Below are 15,102 nucleotides of genomic sequence, written 5' to 3' on the forward strand. Positions count from 1 at the left end.
GAGCCCGTCCGCACGGAATCCGTACTGAAATGGAGCGTGCTGCGATTTGTTTTCTGCACCAAAGAGTCTGCATGCTTAAATTCAGTTGCGGATGCCAGTTTTTCCCTATGGACACTTTGAATTCCAGACCTTCCACGCGGGTGACCCTTGTGGATTCCACAAATCAAATTCATCGGCGGACATTGGGCCTTAGTCTCCATTAAAAGTGTTGAGGGGTTGTACTACAGTTCACATGTATCACCTGTCCATAGGATAGATAATAATAGTCTGACTGGTGGGGGTCTCACTGCTGAAACCTCCATGAATGGGAGTCCTGTGTCCTCTCCTTGAATGGAGCTGTAGAGGACTTGGCTATTTCCATCTGAATCTTACATCACTGCAGGTAGATGCAGTGACCAGAAGAGGGAGACACAGGAACCGCATTCTCGGCATCGGTGTGTCAGCGGTTAGACCCCCACAGATCAGACCTATCCTGTGGAATCTTGATTAACAGGCGCTGCAGTCAAGAGCAGCCAAATACAACACTGGTACTCCAATAACGTGTCCAGACGCACAACTCGCCGTTCCTCAGTACTGATGGGATATAACAGCAGACGACCAGTTCCAGCGCCATTGTGTCTAAGAGAAACAAAGACTCCAGCGGGTAAGAGAGCGCAAAACTCGTATCACTGAGCAGCGGGAAAACATCTCCTGGTCAGATGGATCCAGATTTCTGTTGCTGAAAGAAGGTCAGAATTTGGCGCAAGCAGCATGAATCGCTGACCCCTTCTTGTCAGCCGGTCAGAACATATCAGCACCGCCATCTAATCTGCAGCAACTACAAGAAGCTTCCTGTCCGCAGGGGCCGGTATTCATGCAGAACCGTTTCATCACCGAGTGGAATCTACGCCATGTATAGAGACAAGTAGAGCTCATGCTATACAGGAATGGCCATAACTAGAGATGAGCGAGTATACTCGCTAAAGGCAATTGCTCGAGCGAGCATTGCCTTTAGCGAGTACCTGCCCCGCTCGAGACTGAAGGTTCGGGTGCCGGCGCGGGGGAGCGGTGAGTAGCGGCTGTCAGCAGGAGGGAGCGGGGGGGGGGGGGGGGGGAGAGGGAGGGAGAGATCTCCCCTCCGTTCCTCCCCGCTCTCCCCTGCAGCTCCCTGCCCCCCGACGGCACCCAAACCTTCCGTCTTGAGCGGGCAGGTACTCGCTAAAGGCAATGCTCGCTCGAGCAATTGCCCTTAGCGAGTATACTCGCTCATCCTTAGCCATAACCTCTGCACCAAGGAATGCTGGGAATTGTCTTTTTTGAGTGAAGTCTTTGCGAGGAAAGTTCCTGGCTGGACAGAACCTAAATAATTCCTGGACAAAAGTACTTAAAGACACTAATGAGGCACCAGACATTAATATAGGAGCGTTTGTACGGGATCTCCTCGGTCTCTTCATATCTTTTATTATGTCGCTGGCATCATGAAATCATCTGACTACAGCGGTAATAATAAGCATATCAGACGTATCGATAACCAGCATTATAATGACTATTAGATTTTATTTGTGCAACACGAAGAACAATAAACTCCGGGCAACAAATATGTTGGTTAAGCAGACGACTTTGTTGCATTTGGCGCCGGATATATAACAGATCGGTATGAAGTGAACCGTCTGCTGAGCACATGCCGCTCCCTGAGGTCCGAGTTATGGCTTCAATTATGTCCTAAAAGCTGTTGGATCCGCTGTAAAGACAACGATTGTGACGTGCCAAAGAGCTCAATGCTTATGAATACCCATTACGGACAATTAATCCAACGGCGCCCGCGGTTTCTGTAACTTCACCTTTTTACTGTCTATTTGTATTTGATTAAGGAAACTCCTAGCAGACTCCAGAAGCGGCAGCGTGTGGCCGGCGTAGGACTGGTATGCATCACATGCTCCGACGGCCTACTTTCATTAAGAGCCTTGTGTGGTGCAGAGTGTGAAGCTCTTGCTCAGAACCTGAAGGTTTCAAGTTCAGTCCCTGCATGGTTCAGGTAGCCGGCTCAAGGTTAACTCATCCTTCTGAAGTTGGTAAAATGAGCACCCAGCTTGCTTGGGGGGGGTGGGGGTGGGGGTAATAAATAAATTACCTGAAAGTGTTCGTTCTCTACAAATAACAAGATTAATTAAAGGGGTTGTCTCGCGGCAGCAAGTGAGGTATACACTTCTGTATGGCCATATTAATGCACTTTGTAATATACATCGTGCATTAATTATGAGCCATACAGAAGTTATTCACTTACCTGCTCCGTTGCTAGCGTCCCCGTCGCCATGGATCCGTCTAATTCTGATGTCTTCTGGCGTTTTTAGACGCGCTTGCGCTGTGCGGTCTTCTTCCTGGTGAATGGGGCCGCTCGTGCCGGAGAGCTGGTCATCGTAGCTCTGCCCCGTCATGTGTGCCGATTCCAGCCAATCAGGAGGCTGGAATTGGCAATGGACCGCACAGAGCCCACAGTGCACCATGGAAAAGGACCCGCGGTGCATCGTGGGTGAAGATCCCAGCGGCCATCTTGGTGAAGGAAGAAGTAGGAAGAAGGAAGACGTCGCAGAGCGGGGATTCGGGTAAGTAATATGTTTTGGTTTTTTTTAACACATCCATTGGGGTTGTCCTGCGCCGAACGGGGGGCCTATGGGGAAAAAAAAAAAAACGTTTCGGCGCGAGACAACCCCTTTAATTAGAACCCCTTTAGAGGGGTTGTCCAGAGTTAGCAGAACATGGCTACTTTCTTCCAAACACAGCGCCACCCTTGTCCGTAGGATTGTGTGCAGTAGTGCAGCTCAGCTCCATTGAAGTGAACGGGAGCTGAGTTGCAATACCAGACACAACCGCCAAAGAAAGGCAGTGCTGTGTTTGGAAAAAAGCAGCCATGTTTTTAGAACCCTGGACAACCCTTTGAATTCTGCATGTGTGGGACCTGATATCTGCAGCGCCACCTATTGGATGGCAGCATTCCTTCAAATCAATGAACGACTCTTTAAATAAGTGTCTAAATCAATGATTGGGAATAGGAAACTAACCCAGAAAACCACTTTCTAGGTGTCTCCACACCCCTGCTCTTCTTAAGGAGGGACCACACCCCTTGGGTTCTGATAGGCACCAGATTTATGAAATATTCTGGATTATTTTATACTAGATCGAAGAAATTGTTACTCATCTTTCAATGTCTTCACTCTGCCGGCAGTGTCAGGATACTAAGCAACCCTCGCTCGCCCCTTCTTACTCCAGCGGTGTCCTCTTGCTCACAGTTGTGATTTCATGCTTCCATCCACATTTGGTTACCTGTTGAGGAGGAGTCGGCCTTCTATCCCTCTTCTCTCAACACTTCTTTCTGGTCTGCATTGTTCAGGATTTCCCCCTAGACCCCGACTCTGGCCTTGGCCTTGTTTCTGGATCCTGCCCCCAACCCGTTCCTTGGATATGTCACCTTGTACCTGTTGTTCTACTCCTGATTCTGCCCCAACCTGTCCTCTGGCTTTGTAATGGAGGAGGTTGATACCGTTCCATACTGAGTGTTGTTTTATTCCTGGTCTAGTACCCTAAACAGGCGGCAGGAACAGAGCAACGAGTTTGAGGGCGATCAGAACCAGCTGGTGATCGAGACGCCAAGTCAAAGCCATGTGAACGGTACTAACCGGGGAAGTCAGACTGGAGAGTGGCAAGTATAATCGGTTAGAGTAGCTCCGCCGCTCTTCACCCTCCGTCACTGGTATGACCCGTGCACATGGGTGTAGAGACAGAGACTGTGTTCTTGTTCCTGTACTGAATAAAGCCAGTTTATAATGTCCTGCAATACCCTGTCCCCGGACCTTCTGGTATAGGCTACCTAAACACAGGTAAGCGCAATATCGAAACTCAGCCCAGTATTATGATCACCAACTGACATTTTCACAGCGATACAAGGCGTTTTATGGCAAAAATGTCCTTAAACAGTAAAAAAATACAGACTGTATACAGACAGAAAATATATCCATGTGAACGGGTCCTTGGAGCATTACAGAATGATAAGATATGTATGAAACCGCAGTAAGGGCGTAAACAGACGGGCGTGTTTTTGCATGCGGGAAAATCCCCCCCACAAAGCTCGGAGAATAAAACCGACTGATTTCAATGGGTTCATTCTCACTTCTTTTCTTGAGTCCGCTGTTTTTGCAGATGCAATGAAATAGGACCCGCTCTATCTTGTGAATGTTTATTATTAGAGATGAGCGAACGTAGTCGTCCGAGCTTGATGCTCGTTCGAGTATTAGGGTGTTCGAGATGCTCGTTACTCGTGACGAGTACCACGCGATGTTCGGGTTACTTTCACTTTCTTCCCTGAGAAATTTGCGCGCTTTTCTGGCCAATAGAAAGACAGGGAAGGCATTACAACTTCCCCCTGCGACGTTCAAGCCCTATACCACCCCCCTGCAGTGAGTGGCTGGCGAGATCAGGTGTCATCCGAGTATATAAATCGGCCCCTCCCACGGCTCACCACAGATGCATTCTGACATTAGTTCAGGGAAAGTGCTGCTGATGCGGCTGCTGCTATAGGGAGAGCATTAGGAGTGATTTTAGGTTTCAAGAACCCCAACGGTCCTTCTTAAGGCCATAAATCTTCTCTATATGCGCTCAATGGGGCCGGCGGCAGCAGCGCCGACCCCATTGAGAACATATAGAAGACAAATCCTTCTTCTCTGCCACAGCTGTAACAGCTGTGGCAGAGAAGAACGATGTTTGCCCATTGAATTCAATGGAGCGGCAATACAGCAGGTTCCACTGAATGCAATGGGCTGCCGGCGATCGCAGGATGAATTGTCGGGAAGGGGTTAAATATATAACCCCTTCCCTGCAATTCATCCAGAAATGTGTTACAATAAAAATATATACCGGCGTATAAGACGACGGGGCGTATAAGACGACCCCCCAACTGTCACCTTATACGCCGGGAATACAGCGGAGCAAAGAATAAAAATCATTACTCACTTCTTCAGACGATCTGCGCCGCTCCTGTAGACTGTCACTCCCTCCTGGTGTTCTGCGGTGCTCCTGCAGGCTGTCGCTCCCTCCTGGTTCCCGGCAGAGCATTGATTTCTCTACGAAGGGCTTTAAATCCCCGCCTCCAGAAACACACGTGCCTTCAGCCAATCACAGCCAATGACAATGATGTCATTGAATGGCTGTGATTGGCTGTGTTTCTGGAGGCGGGGATTTCAAGCCCTGCCTCCAGAAAGCAATACTCTGCCGTGGACCAGGAGGGAGCAACAGCCTGCAGGAGCGGCGCAGAACGTCAGAAGAAGTGAGTAATGATTTTTATTCTTTGCTCCGCTGTATTCCCGGCGTATAAGGTGACAGTTGGGGGGTCGTCTTATACGCCCCGTCGCCTTATACGCCGGTATATATTTTTATTGTAACACATTTCTGGATGAATTGCAGGGAAGGGGTTATATATTTAAGCCCTTCCCGACAATTCATCCTGCGATCGCCGACAGCCCATTGCTTTCAGTGGAACCTGCTGTATTGCTGGCTCCATTGAATTCAATGGGCAAACATCGTTCTTCTCTGCCACAGCTGTTACAGCTATGGCAGAGGAGAACGAACTTTACGCTGACAGTGCGGGGGGGGGGGGGCACTCTTGCCGCTATTGTGGCTTAATAGTTGGACCTGGGAACTTGAGATGCAGCCCAACATGTAGCCCTCGCCTGCCCTATCCGTTGCTGTGTCGTTCCCATCACTTTGTAGAATTGCCCAGATTTTCACAAACGAAAACCTTAGCGAGCATCGGCGAAATACAAAAATGCTCTGGTCGCCCATTGACTTCAATGGGGTTCGTTACTCGAAACGAACCCTCGAGCACTGCGAAAATTTCGTCCCGAGTAACGAGCACCTGAGCATTTTGGTGCTCGCTCATCTTTATTTGTGAACCAAAGAGCCCCATAGACGTGTATCAGAGATTCGCAAACACGCACAACTGCATGCATGGGTATGCACTAAACGCTACCCATGATCCCCAGCACCGGGTTAGGCTAATTAGTCATTTAAATCAGGGCGAGGGGATTCCTCTGCCCATGTGAACAAGCAGTGCCTGCGCAAATACGCTCAGTATGGATGCAGGCACGAGCACAAAATACACTTGTTTATGGTGTAAAAGAATAGCGCAGGAGTGAGCGTATTGCGACATACGCTTGTCTATTTAAGCCCTGAAGCACTGGCATATAACGTTGTCAGACACAAGGTGCATTCAAGTTCTAAAGTTCCCTAATTTTTTTTAAAAAACCTACTTCGGCCGGCTGCACACGTCGGAGTTGGAGCAGAGTCCAACCCCGTGCCAAGCCGGCATCCGCGCGTACCTGACATTCTTTTCTTCTTTCTGTACTGCGTCTCGTCCGCACGGCGAGCTATTGGACATGCGCAGTACAGTTTTTTTTTTAAAAATCACTGCTTTTCCGGCGTTGTCGCTAAGCGATGACACGGAATCCGCGATCTTTCCACAATGTGACTGTGGAAGGACCGAGGGTGGAAGGACTTCCATTGACTTCAATGGAAGCCGTCCGTGCAGAATCTGCACTAAAAAGAGCCTATAAGGTCTCTTTACAACAACCAAGAAGCAACAGTCAGGACAGCTAATGGCAACACGGATTGGTTCGGAATCATGCACGGCATATGGCAAGGCTGCATTGTATCACCAGTCCTTCTCAATCTGTATGCAGAAACGATCGTGAGGCGATGCAACATCAACACCTGCAATACGCCGATGACACAACCGTGGACCCGACATCAAGAGATTACACTTGGTAGGAATGCAGTGCAAGGAATGGAAAAGATCTGGAAAGACAAAGATGTTAGCATTGCAACAAAAACCAGACTGGCCAATGCAATCGTCTTCCCCATAACGATGTATGGTTGTCAAAGTTGGACAATCAGGAAAACAGACAAAAGGAAGATTGATGCGCTTGAACTGCGGTGCTGGAGGAAAATGCTATGGATACCTTGGACCGCCATGACAGCGAACAAGGTAGTGTTAGATCGCATCAAACCCAAAATATCACTAGAGGGCAAAATCATCAAACAGCAGCTCTATTTTCTTGGCCAAGTGATGTGCGCGAACTCACTGGAAACACGACTGATGCTTGGCAAGGTCAGTGGAAAGAGAAGAACCGGCCCACCTAGGTTCGTCCAGATGGAGTCATTTACACGGAGCGACCTGTTGGGTGCAGATGCCTCACAGCTCGCCCCAGCGGTGATCGTTCCTGTGCTATTATACAGGGATGATAGCTGAGTGAATGGAGTTGGAGCGCGCCGGGGATCGTTCCAGCCCAACGGCCTCCATTCACAATAAGCAGGCAGTCATTCATAGATCAGCAATTACCTGTTTCTACGGCCCGCTTGTGGTTCACAGCTTTTATGGGTTCAGAAACTGAACAATCACAAATGTCATCAGTCGTCATTCAGTCTGCTGCATTTACACTGAACGATAACGCTGGATGCGGGGATCTAAATACTTTATCGGAACGTATAAAAGGGCACTTACTCATTGTTCACTACTACAATTAGGGGATTCTGCAAAAAACATGCATGCAATGACAAAAGAAAAACCGTCACTGTATGATTGTTCCGTCTTACGGTATCTTTCATCCCTTGACTTTAAATATGGTTTAAATGGTAAGTTTAGTGACGTTCGCCCCAACCATTTGTTAGGCTTCCCAGACAATACCTGGGAGAATCTATATGTTCTGTTTGCAGAGTCTCGGTAAGTATTGCGGAAACAATGAGAATCAGATGTGATTGTTCGTTGCTTTCACTCTTCAGGTTGCATTGACTTTGACGCGATGTGATCTTCCTCCTTAATGAATAGCGGGGAGCCGGCGTCTTATTGTAATAGCTATTTATTAAAGAAAATAAGCAATATGACAAAGTAATTTATGATCGGATGGCCTGCAGAGCAGCAGCCAGATGGTAACCAGCAACATCAATTACCAGCTTCATGATTCCTATTAATGAGCAAAAAAACTAAAGAAACCCCTCCTCAGGCCGCGCGCACGCGGAGCAGAAATGCTGAAAATGTAGCATTTCTGAATTCCCACATCCAAAACAGATTCAAAATCTGCACCACGACATTTCAAGGGTTAATGACCATGATCAGAGTTATCCCTGATTGCCACTGTTGCGGGCAGGTGTTGACTGCCAAAGACAGCGGATACCCGCTGTATGAGGAGCAGGCTCGGCTTCAGAGACTGCTTCATGCACAGCAGGGGCATAACTATAGAGGGTGCAGGGGATGCAGTTGCACCCGGGCCCAGGAGCCTTAGGGGGCCCATAAGGCCTCTCTTCTCCGTATAGGGAGCCCAGTACTATGAATAAAGCATTATAGTTGGGGGCTCTGTTACAGGTTTTGCATTGGGGCCCAGAAGCCTCTAGTTATGTCTCTGTGCAGCATGGTTTAGGTATGGGTACGGGTACAGATACAGATAGAGGGGGGGCCCCAGCTCACCTTTTGCATCAGGGGCCCTGAGCCTTTACTTACGCCCCTGATGCACAGCATATGGTGTGGATGGCTATAGACATGCTAGCTGCCCCGGCTATTCGCAGTTAGAACGTATATAGCCGTATGTACAGTACTATTAGTTCAAGGGCGCCATGACTTTGAAGGGCACTATCTAACGGGATCAGAGGGGACACTTACTTTGAAGGTCACAGATGGTACATTATTACTTAGTGTGGCCACAGAGTGGGTACTATTACTTTATTGGGCCATAGAGGAGGTAATAGTACTTTATGAAGCCACAGGGGGTACATTATTACTTAGTGGGGCACAGATGGGTTGCCAGTACTGTGGGGGGGAAGGGGCACTGAGAGGGGCATTTTGGGTTGCAGCAGAATGGAGAGAGTGCGCAGAGACGAATTGTGACTAAAAAAAATACTTCCTTTCAGTCTGGACCCCGATAGAGATTTTTAAAAAAATGATGGCCGTGGCCCCCTGGAGCCACAGATCAGTTTGGTTAAAATGGATAATAAATAAGACAACTTGTTACTTTGTACAAATAAGATTTAATTACCAATCAGAGATTTGTTTCTCAAAAGTAAAGATTACATAGAGTGACGAACCAAGCAACCTGATAACATAACTTTAAATATAGAATTCTGTATATAAGGACGGCCTTGTAAATGATGCCATTCGTACACAGGGGGCTTTCAGCATTAAACACGTCACAACTTGTGCAATTCAAATAGTTTTTAATCTGCTTGAAATCCTTAAAAAAACATATAAAAAACTTCCGTCTGCAGATTATCTGAGAGCAGACGGTGATCCGTTCTTCATGCGGTGCCGTTACTGATCACAAGACGTCAGGCGGCAGCTGTTCCCAATGCAGTGATCGTTCAGAGTATACGTCTTCTGTACTTGTACAGTCCTATATACCCCCGTATGAGTTCTGGAATGAGTACGTCCAAGTTCTACTGTCATTCTTGGGTAAAATCATCCTCATATGTTGCCCATACAGAGGTTTTTACATGGATTCATATACATGGATGCAATTTTTTTCAGTCTCCATTGACTTCTGGATGGCAAATCAGCATACAAACAGAATCTACTGCAGCGTAGCACCATTTCTTTAGAAGGTGGCGCATGGTGAACATAGAAAAGCACCTCCATACGAACCCTCAGCAGCAGTACAAATTCTAGTTGGTACACAGCTGTACTATGGCCTAAGTGTACAGAGTTCACCAAATAATGGCTACACTAAATACAGTATGTTTTGATAATGTATAAATACAGGGGGTCCGGGAAGTCTTCAGACCCTTCCACTTTTTTTGCCTTTTGTTATGTTGTGGTCTTGTGTTTCCCATCATTCTGCACTCAGTACCCCATAATGACAAAATGAGAACAGAATGATAGAAATCTTTGTGATTTTTTTAAAATGAGAAACTAACATTTAGCATTCATAAAAGTATCACACCCCGTACTCAGTACTTAGAGGAAGCCCCTTTGGCAGCGATTCCAGCCTCCAGTCTTCTTGGTATGATGGCACAAGGTTTATACACCTGCATTTGGGGATTTTCTGTCCTCTCAGTCTGGATCGGGCCATCTGTGGACGCCATTGGCAGGATTCTCCAGAGATGATCAATTGGGCTCAAGTCAGGGCTCTGGCCGAGCCATTTAAGGACATTTACAGAGATGTCCCTAAGTCCCTCCTGTGTGGTCTTGGCTGTGGTCTTAGGGTCATTGTCTTGATGAATAGCAAACCTTCTGCCCAGTCTGAGCTCTCTTGCATTCTGTATCAGGATTTCATTAAGCATATCTCATTCAGCTTTCCATTAACCCTGACTGGTCTCCTCTCCCCCAGTACGATGCTGCTGCCACTGGACTTCACTGTAGGGATGGTATTGGGCAGGTGATGAGCGGCGCCTGGTTTCCATCCACCCTGAACGGTCTCCCCCAGCACGATGCTCCACAGCCAGGCATCACTGTAGGGATGGTATTGGGTAGGTGATTAGCAGCGCCAGGTTTCCTCCAGATAGATTGCTTAGAGTTGAGGCCAAAAAAGTTCCATCTTGGTTTCATAATACTAGAGAATCTTGCTTCTTGCAGTCTGCGGCTGCTTTAGATGCTTTTTCGCAACTCCAGGTGTCTTCCATGTGTCTTACTGAGGAGGCTTCTTTCTGGCCGCTCTGCCATAAAGACCAGATTGGTGGAGGCTGCAGTGATGTTTGACCTTCTGAAAGTTTCTCCCATCTGCACACAGGATCTTTGGAGCTCAGCCAGAGTGGCCATTGGGTTCTTGGTTACCTCTCTTACCAAGGCCCTTCTTCTCCTTAGTTTGGTGGGTCGGCGGCTCTAGAAAGAGTCCTGGTGGTTCTGCCATGTAAGAACTATGGAGACCGCTGGGCTCTTGGGAACTTTCAAAGCAGCAAAAAATGTTTTGTAGCTTCTCCAGATCTGCGCCTCTACATACATCAGTCTCTGAGCTCTACAGGCAGTTCTTTCCTACTCATGACTTGGTTTTGGCTCTGATATGCATGGTGAGCTCAGAAATCTTATATGGATAGGAGCGTCTTTTATGTCCAATCAACTGAATTTCCCACAGGTGCCTCCAATCAAGATGTAGAAACATCTCAAAGATGATCAAGAGAAATGGGAGACCCCAGAGCTAAATTTCAAGTGTCATACCAGAGGGTGTGAATACTTATGTCAATAGAAAATGTTAGGTTTTTTTAAAATTTAAAATAAACATTTCCAAGATTTCAAACATTTTTTTGCACTTTGTCATTATTGGGTATTGAGTGCAGAATAATGGGGAAAAATTGAATATTTTCAAATTTGCACAAGGCCACAACATAACAAAATGTAAAAAAAAGTGATAAGGTCTGAAGACTTTATATGTGAGAATCTACCATAGACACATGAAGGGTGGGACCATTTTATGGCAGCAAAACCGGTCTGACTCCTCGTAAAATACTTCCTCTTACAACAGTTTCTCAAGTCTTTTAGTCATTTCTTATCTCTTTGATGCATGTTGTAGGACACTGTTGTGCAACCCTTCTACCACATCGTTATCATCTCCATAACAAAAAGGAAAACACTATTTTATAAAAGACATTTTGATTAAGATTTAGATTTTATTACTTAAAACATATTTCAGATTTTTGATCAAAGCTTCCAGCAGAGTTTAAAGGCAAAGTTTGTATATTTGCACTATAATGTATTAGTGGGAAGTGGGAAGAATAGGAGTAGAGCTTAAAGGGGTGTTCCAGGTCTTTAATAGTGATGACTTCTCCTTAGGATGAGTCATTAACCCCTTACTGATGAAAATGGTAAAGACAGCGCCTTGGGATTCAGATAAAGATGATCAAAAAGCTGTGAGATGATCAATCCACCTGTAATCCACAATGAGTGGAGAGCTGCAATAGTAAAGAATAAACCTACCCACCAAGAAGAGGTGGGGGTCATGCAATCAGAGAAAAGAATCTCCTACTGCGCTCATATATAGATGGATGACACTATACTCACTCAGGAGAGGGGAGAAAATCAACCCAGTGGTCCCAGGGTAGATATCTCCCCCCTCTAAATCCAGGAAGGCTTTCTAAAGATATGGTACAAAGTCCAACGTCCTGGGTCAGGTCCGTGGATATCCACAATTACTCCATAGGTAGAAAGATCCAATTTATTATGTACAACAAACACATACAATGCGTTTCGGCTATACAGCCTTTTTCAAGTATATCTGTATAGCCGTAACGCGTTTAGTATATTCCCCCCCCCCCCCCATTGTCTTGATAATGAGTGTTCTGAAAAAGAACAATAGTAATTATATTTTATCATTGATCAAGACTATCAAGTTATAGATCATTTGATTAGATAACGCACATAGATTTTAAGATGTCACCTCCCCTCCATGGCATCCTTTAGATAAGGCTAAACTGTGAAGACTTTTCAGGGACTGATCTGTTGTAGGTGTTTAAATGAGCACCGATCATGATGATCGGCATTCCTTTACCTAAGCTTTACATTGGCTGATTCAGACCATTCGAGATAAATGTTCATTCATTCCTCCCTAAAGAATTATTGCTGTTGGCAGCACGTCTCCTGTTCACACGTAGAGATGTGCTGCCAACAACAATGATTTTTTTCGATTGCACAATAGATACAATTAGCCAACTAATGACCTTTTGGTGACCAGTTACAGCTTTATACAGCACATTGATTGGGCAGATGAGTGTTCTAATCATTCATGCCCGATTGTCGGCCCATGTAAAAGGGCCTTAAAGCTGATCTTACATGCCTGATTTTTCGGTCTTATCCAGTGACATGCATACAATGTTTACCAACCTAGGAATGCTCTATGATGAAACCCATAAGATAGACAAATGTGTCCCTTTATCATGAGCAATCTGGTTGATCCTACCACGAACACAATCAAGTGAAACGGACAACATTGTACCATTTTGAACATGAAATGAAGACCGTAGAGCCACACTAGTCCATTGACTTCCTTCAGGCATCTGTCCACCAATTTGCTGGGCGATCACAGTTGGTTGCACTTGGTCACTTATCCTCGTACTTATAGTCACTTTGACAACGTTGCATGAGTGGATTAACTTCAGGTTGAAGGATACACTGACACCTCCACTTTCTGCAAACTTGAAATATTTGTGGGCAAACTGACCAGTAGAAATAAGTTGAATTATCTTCTCATCGGGCAAATCCGGGCTGAAACTCAAAACTTTATTTCTCACTGCTCCTGTTGGTAATCCAAAGGTGGATACCGAGGCCATCATAGCGGTGGAAATTGCTGTTGGTATCCAGAGAAGACTTAACATACTAATTCCAGAGTTCTCTCCGAAATATCTAACGTTGCATTGAGCTGGTGATAGAACCTCAAAACTTATTATGTCTCCAGAGTTTACTTTGGCGGCTCCAGATAACGAGATGGATGTATCTCTGTAGTTGACTCCCGATTTAAAAACTTGCATTAATTCAGAATTTGTGCCATTTCGATTAATGTAAGAAATCAGATTGAAACCTTCACGCACACAGGTTGGACCCATGGAATATAAGGCTTGTTGAAAGATGAACTTGATGACACCAGATTCAGTCAACTTTATACTTCTTCCATCGTGAGACAGACTGACCATGTATGGATCAGAGACGGAAATAATCCTAAAGGTGGGTCGATAGTTTGTTTGATAATGCATTGCCGTAGACATCTGAGCACTCATGGCCACCGCTCCAGTGTCATGAGACAGCCAAAACAAACTAAGTGGGGTGTTCAGATCATAAACATGTAAATCTTTACTCTGGTTACAGAACTGGTTGGGGCTTTTTAGAACCACAGTTATAGTTTGGCTTGGCTCAACTTCTGCTGCGCAACTTACACTTGTGCTCTGGAAGTATTTCCCTTCTGGCTGTTCTATCCGTGAACCACTTATCTCATAACCATCTTCGCTGTTGTTAAATTTTAAAGACAACTGAAGAAAATTCCTGCAGTTGTGTTTGACTGCAAAATTCAGGTCCAGCCATAACAAGCCATGTTGTTTGAAGACCACTTGATTTTCTTCGGAAGATAAGATCTCGCAATGCGTCTTCTCTTTGATGTTTAGGTTGAGCCCTGGGTAGATCTGTGAGTTAGGCATTTTAGATGCGGGCAGAGAAAGACTCGCCGACCATGATTCGGATAATTTGCTATCACTGTTAGCTATGCAGACTGTATCACTATCGGCAGTGCATGCAAAGTCAACGACCCCTTCCTCACACTCAGAACAGGCTTGGCACTCCTGAAGTTCCTTATTAAAGAAGTATTGGTCGCCACAAATTCCCAAAGCTGCATCTTTTTCAGCAACACCAAGACACCGGAAGCCACCTAGTAAAACAATAGCAACATAGGGCATTTAATAGTGACAAACATGAAATTGAGCAATGTCCTAGGACACAAAAACTTTAGTTATTTATGTTAACTTTGAGCATAACTTAATGGGGACCTGTCAACGGGTTCCCCCAAACCGAACCATTCCTACTAAGTTATTAGTCTGTGAAACGCATTTTCAAATGTATATTTATTACTGCTCAGTAGACCTTTGTTAACCCTTTCCAATCCACTGTCTGACGTCTGAAGACATTATGATTTAAGACTGTACAGCTCCGATGTTGGAAGACATCCATCTGAGTTCTCTTACTGTATATATTGCCAGCCTCTCTGCTGTCAGAGCCTATCCAATGTGTCACCTCATGCAGTACTGGCTTTAGCCAGCATATAGCACCATTGTATCACAGCAGAAAAAGAGTAAGCCCCCTAGGAATACCAGGATACAAATTGGATTGGAAAGAGTTAAAGTAGTCCACATGACTCCCGTGCTGTATGCTAAATATCTCCCAACAGTCCGATGGACATATCCCGACCATTAGAGGCGTGAGTGGACGTTATCCTCAATCAGTCCCCTTCCTTTGACTGACAATGAACATTAAGAACAAAGCATGTTCAGAAGGCATCTGCTGCGGACTGGTGCATGCACTGATTTTGCCTTCATGTGGAGGGGCAATAACTGCTCAATGAATGAAGGGGGAGAACGCAGGAGATCTCTTCCAGCCACCCAGCTCTATCCCGAGTAAAT

At 45.8% G+C, this 15,102-nt stretch overlaps 1 protein-coding gene across 3 annotated transcripts in view; it reads right to left on the reverse strand.

Annotated features, from left to right (window-relative positions):
* Positions 1-9,022: 9,022 nt before the first annotated feature.
* Positions 9,023-15,102, reverse strand: part of LOC136587087 (uncharacterized) — a 29,813-nt gene continuing 23,733 nt past the window's right edge. For all 3 annotated transcript variants that reach the window (XM_066585539.1, XM_066585540.1, XM_066585541.1), the window contains one exon: positions 9,023-14,354. In XM_066585539.1, coding sequence (XP_066441636.1) covers positions 12,835-14,354 — 1,520 coding nt within the window. In that variant the 3' untranslated portion in view covers positions 9,023-12,834. The remainder of the gene's footprint in view (positions 14,355-15,102) is intronic.

Source organism: Eleutherodactylus coqui, chromosome 12 (assembly GCF_035609145.1).
Source record: "Eleutherodactylus coqui strain aEleCoq1 chromosome 12, aEleCoq1.hap1, whole genome shotgun sequence".
NCBI lineage: Eukaryota > Metazoa > Chordata > Amphibia > Anura > Eleutherodactylidae > Eleutherodactylus > Eleutherodactylus coqui.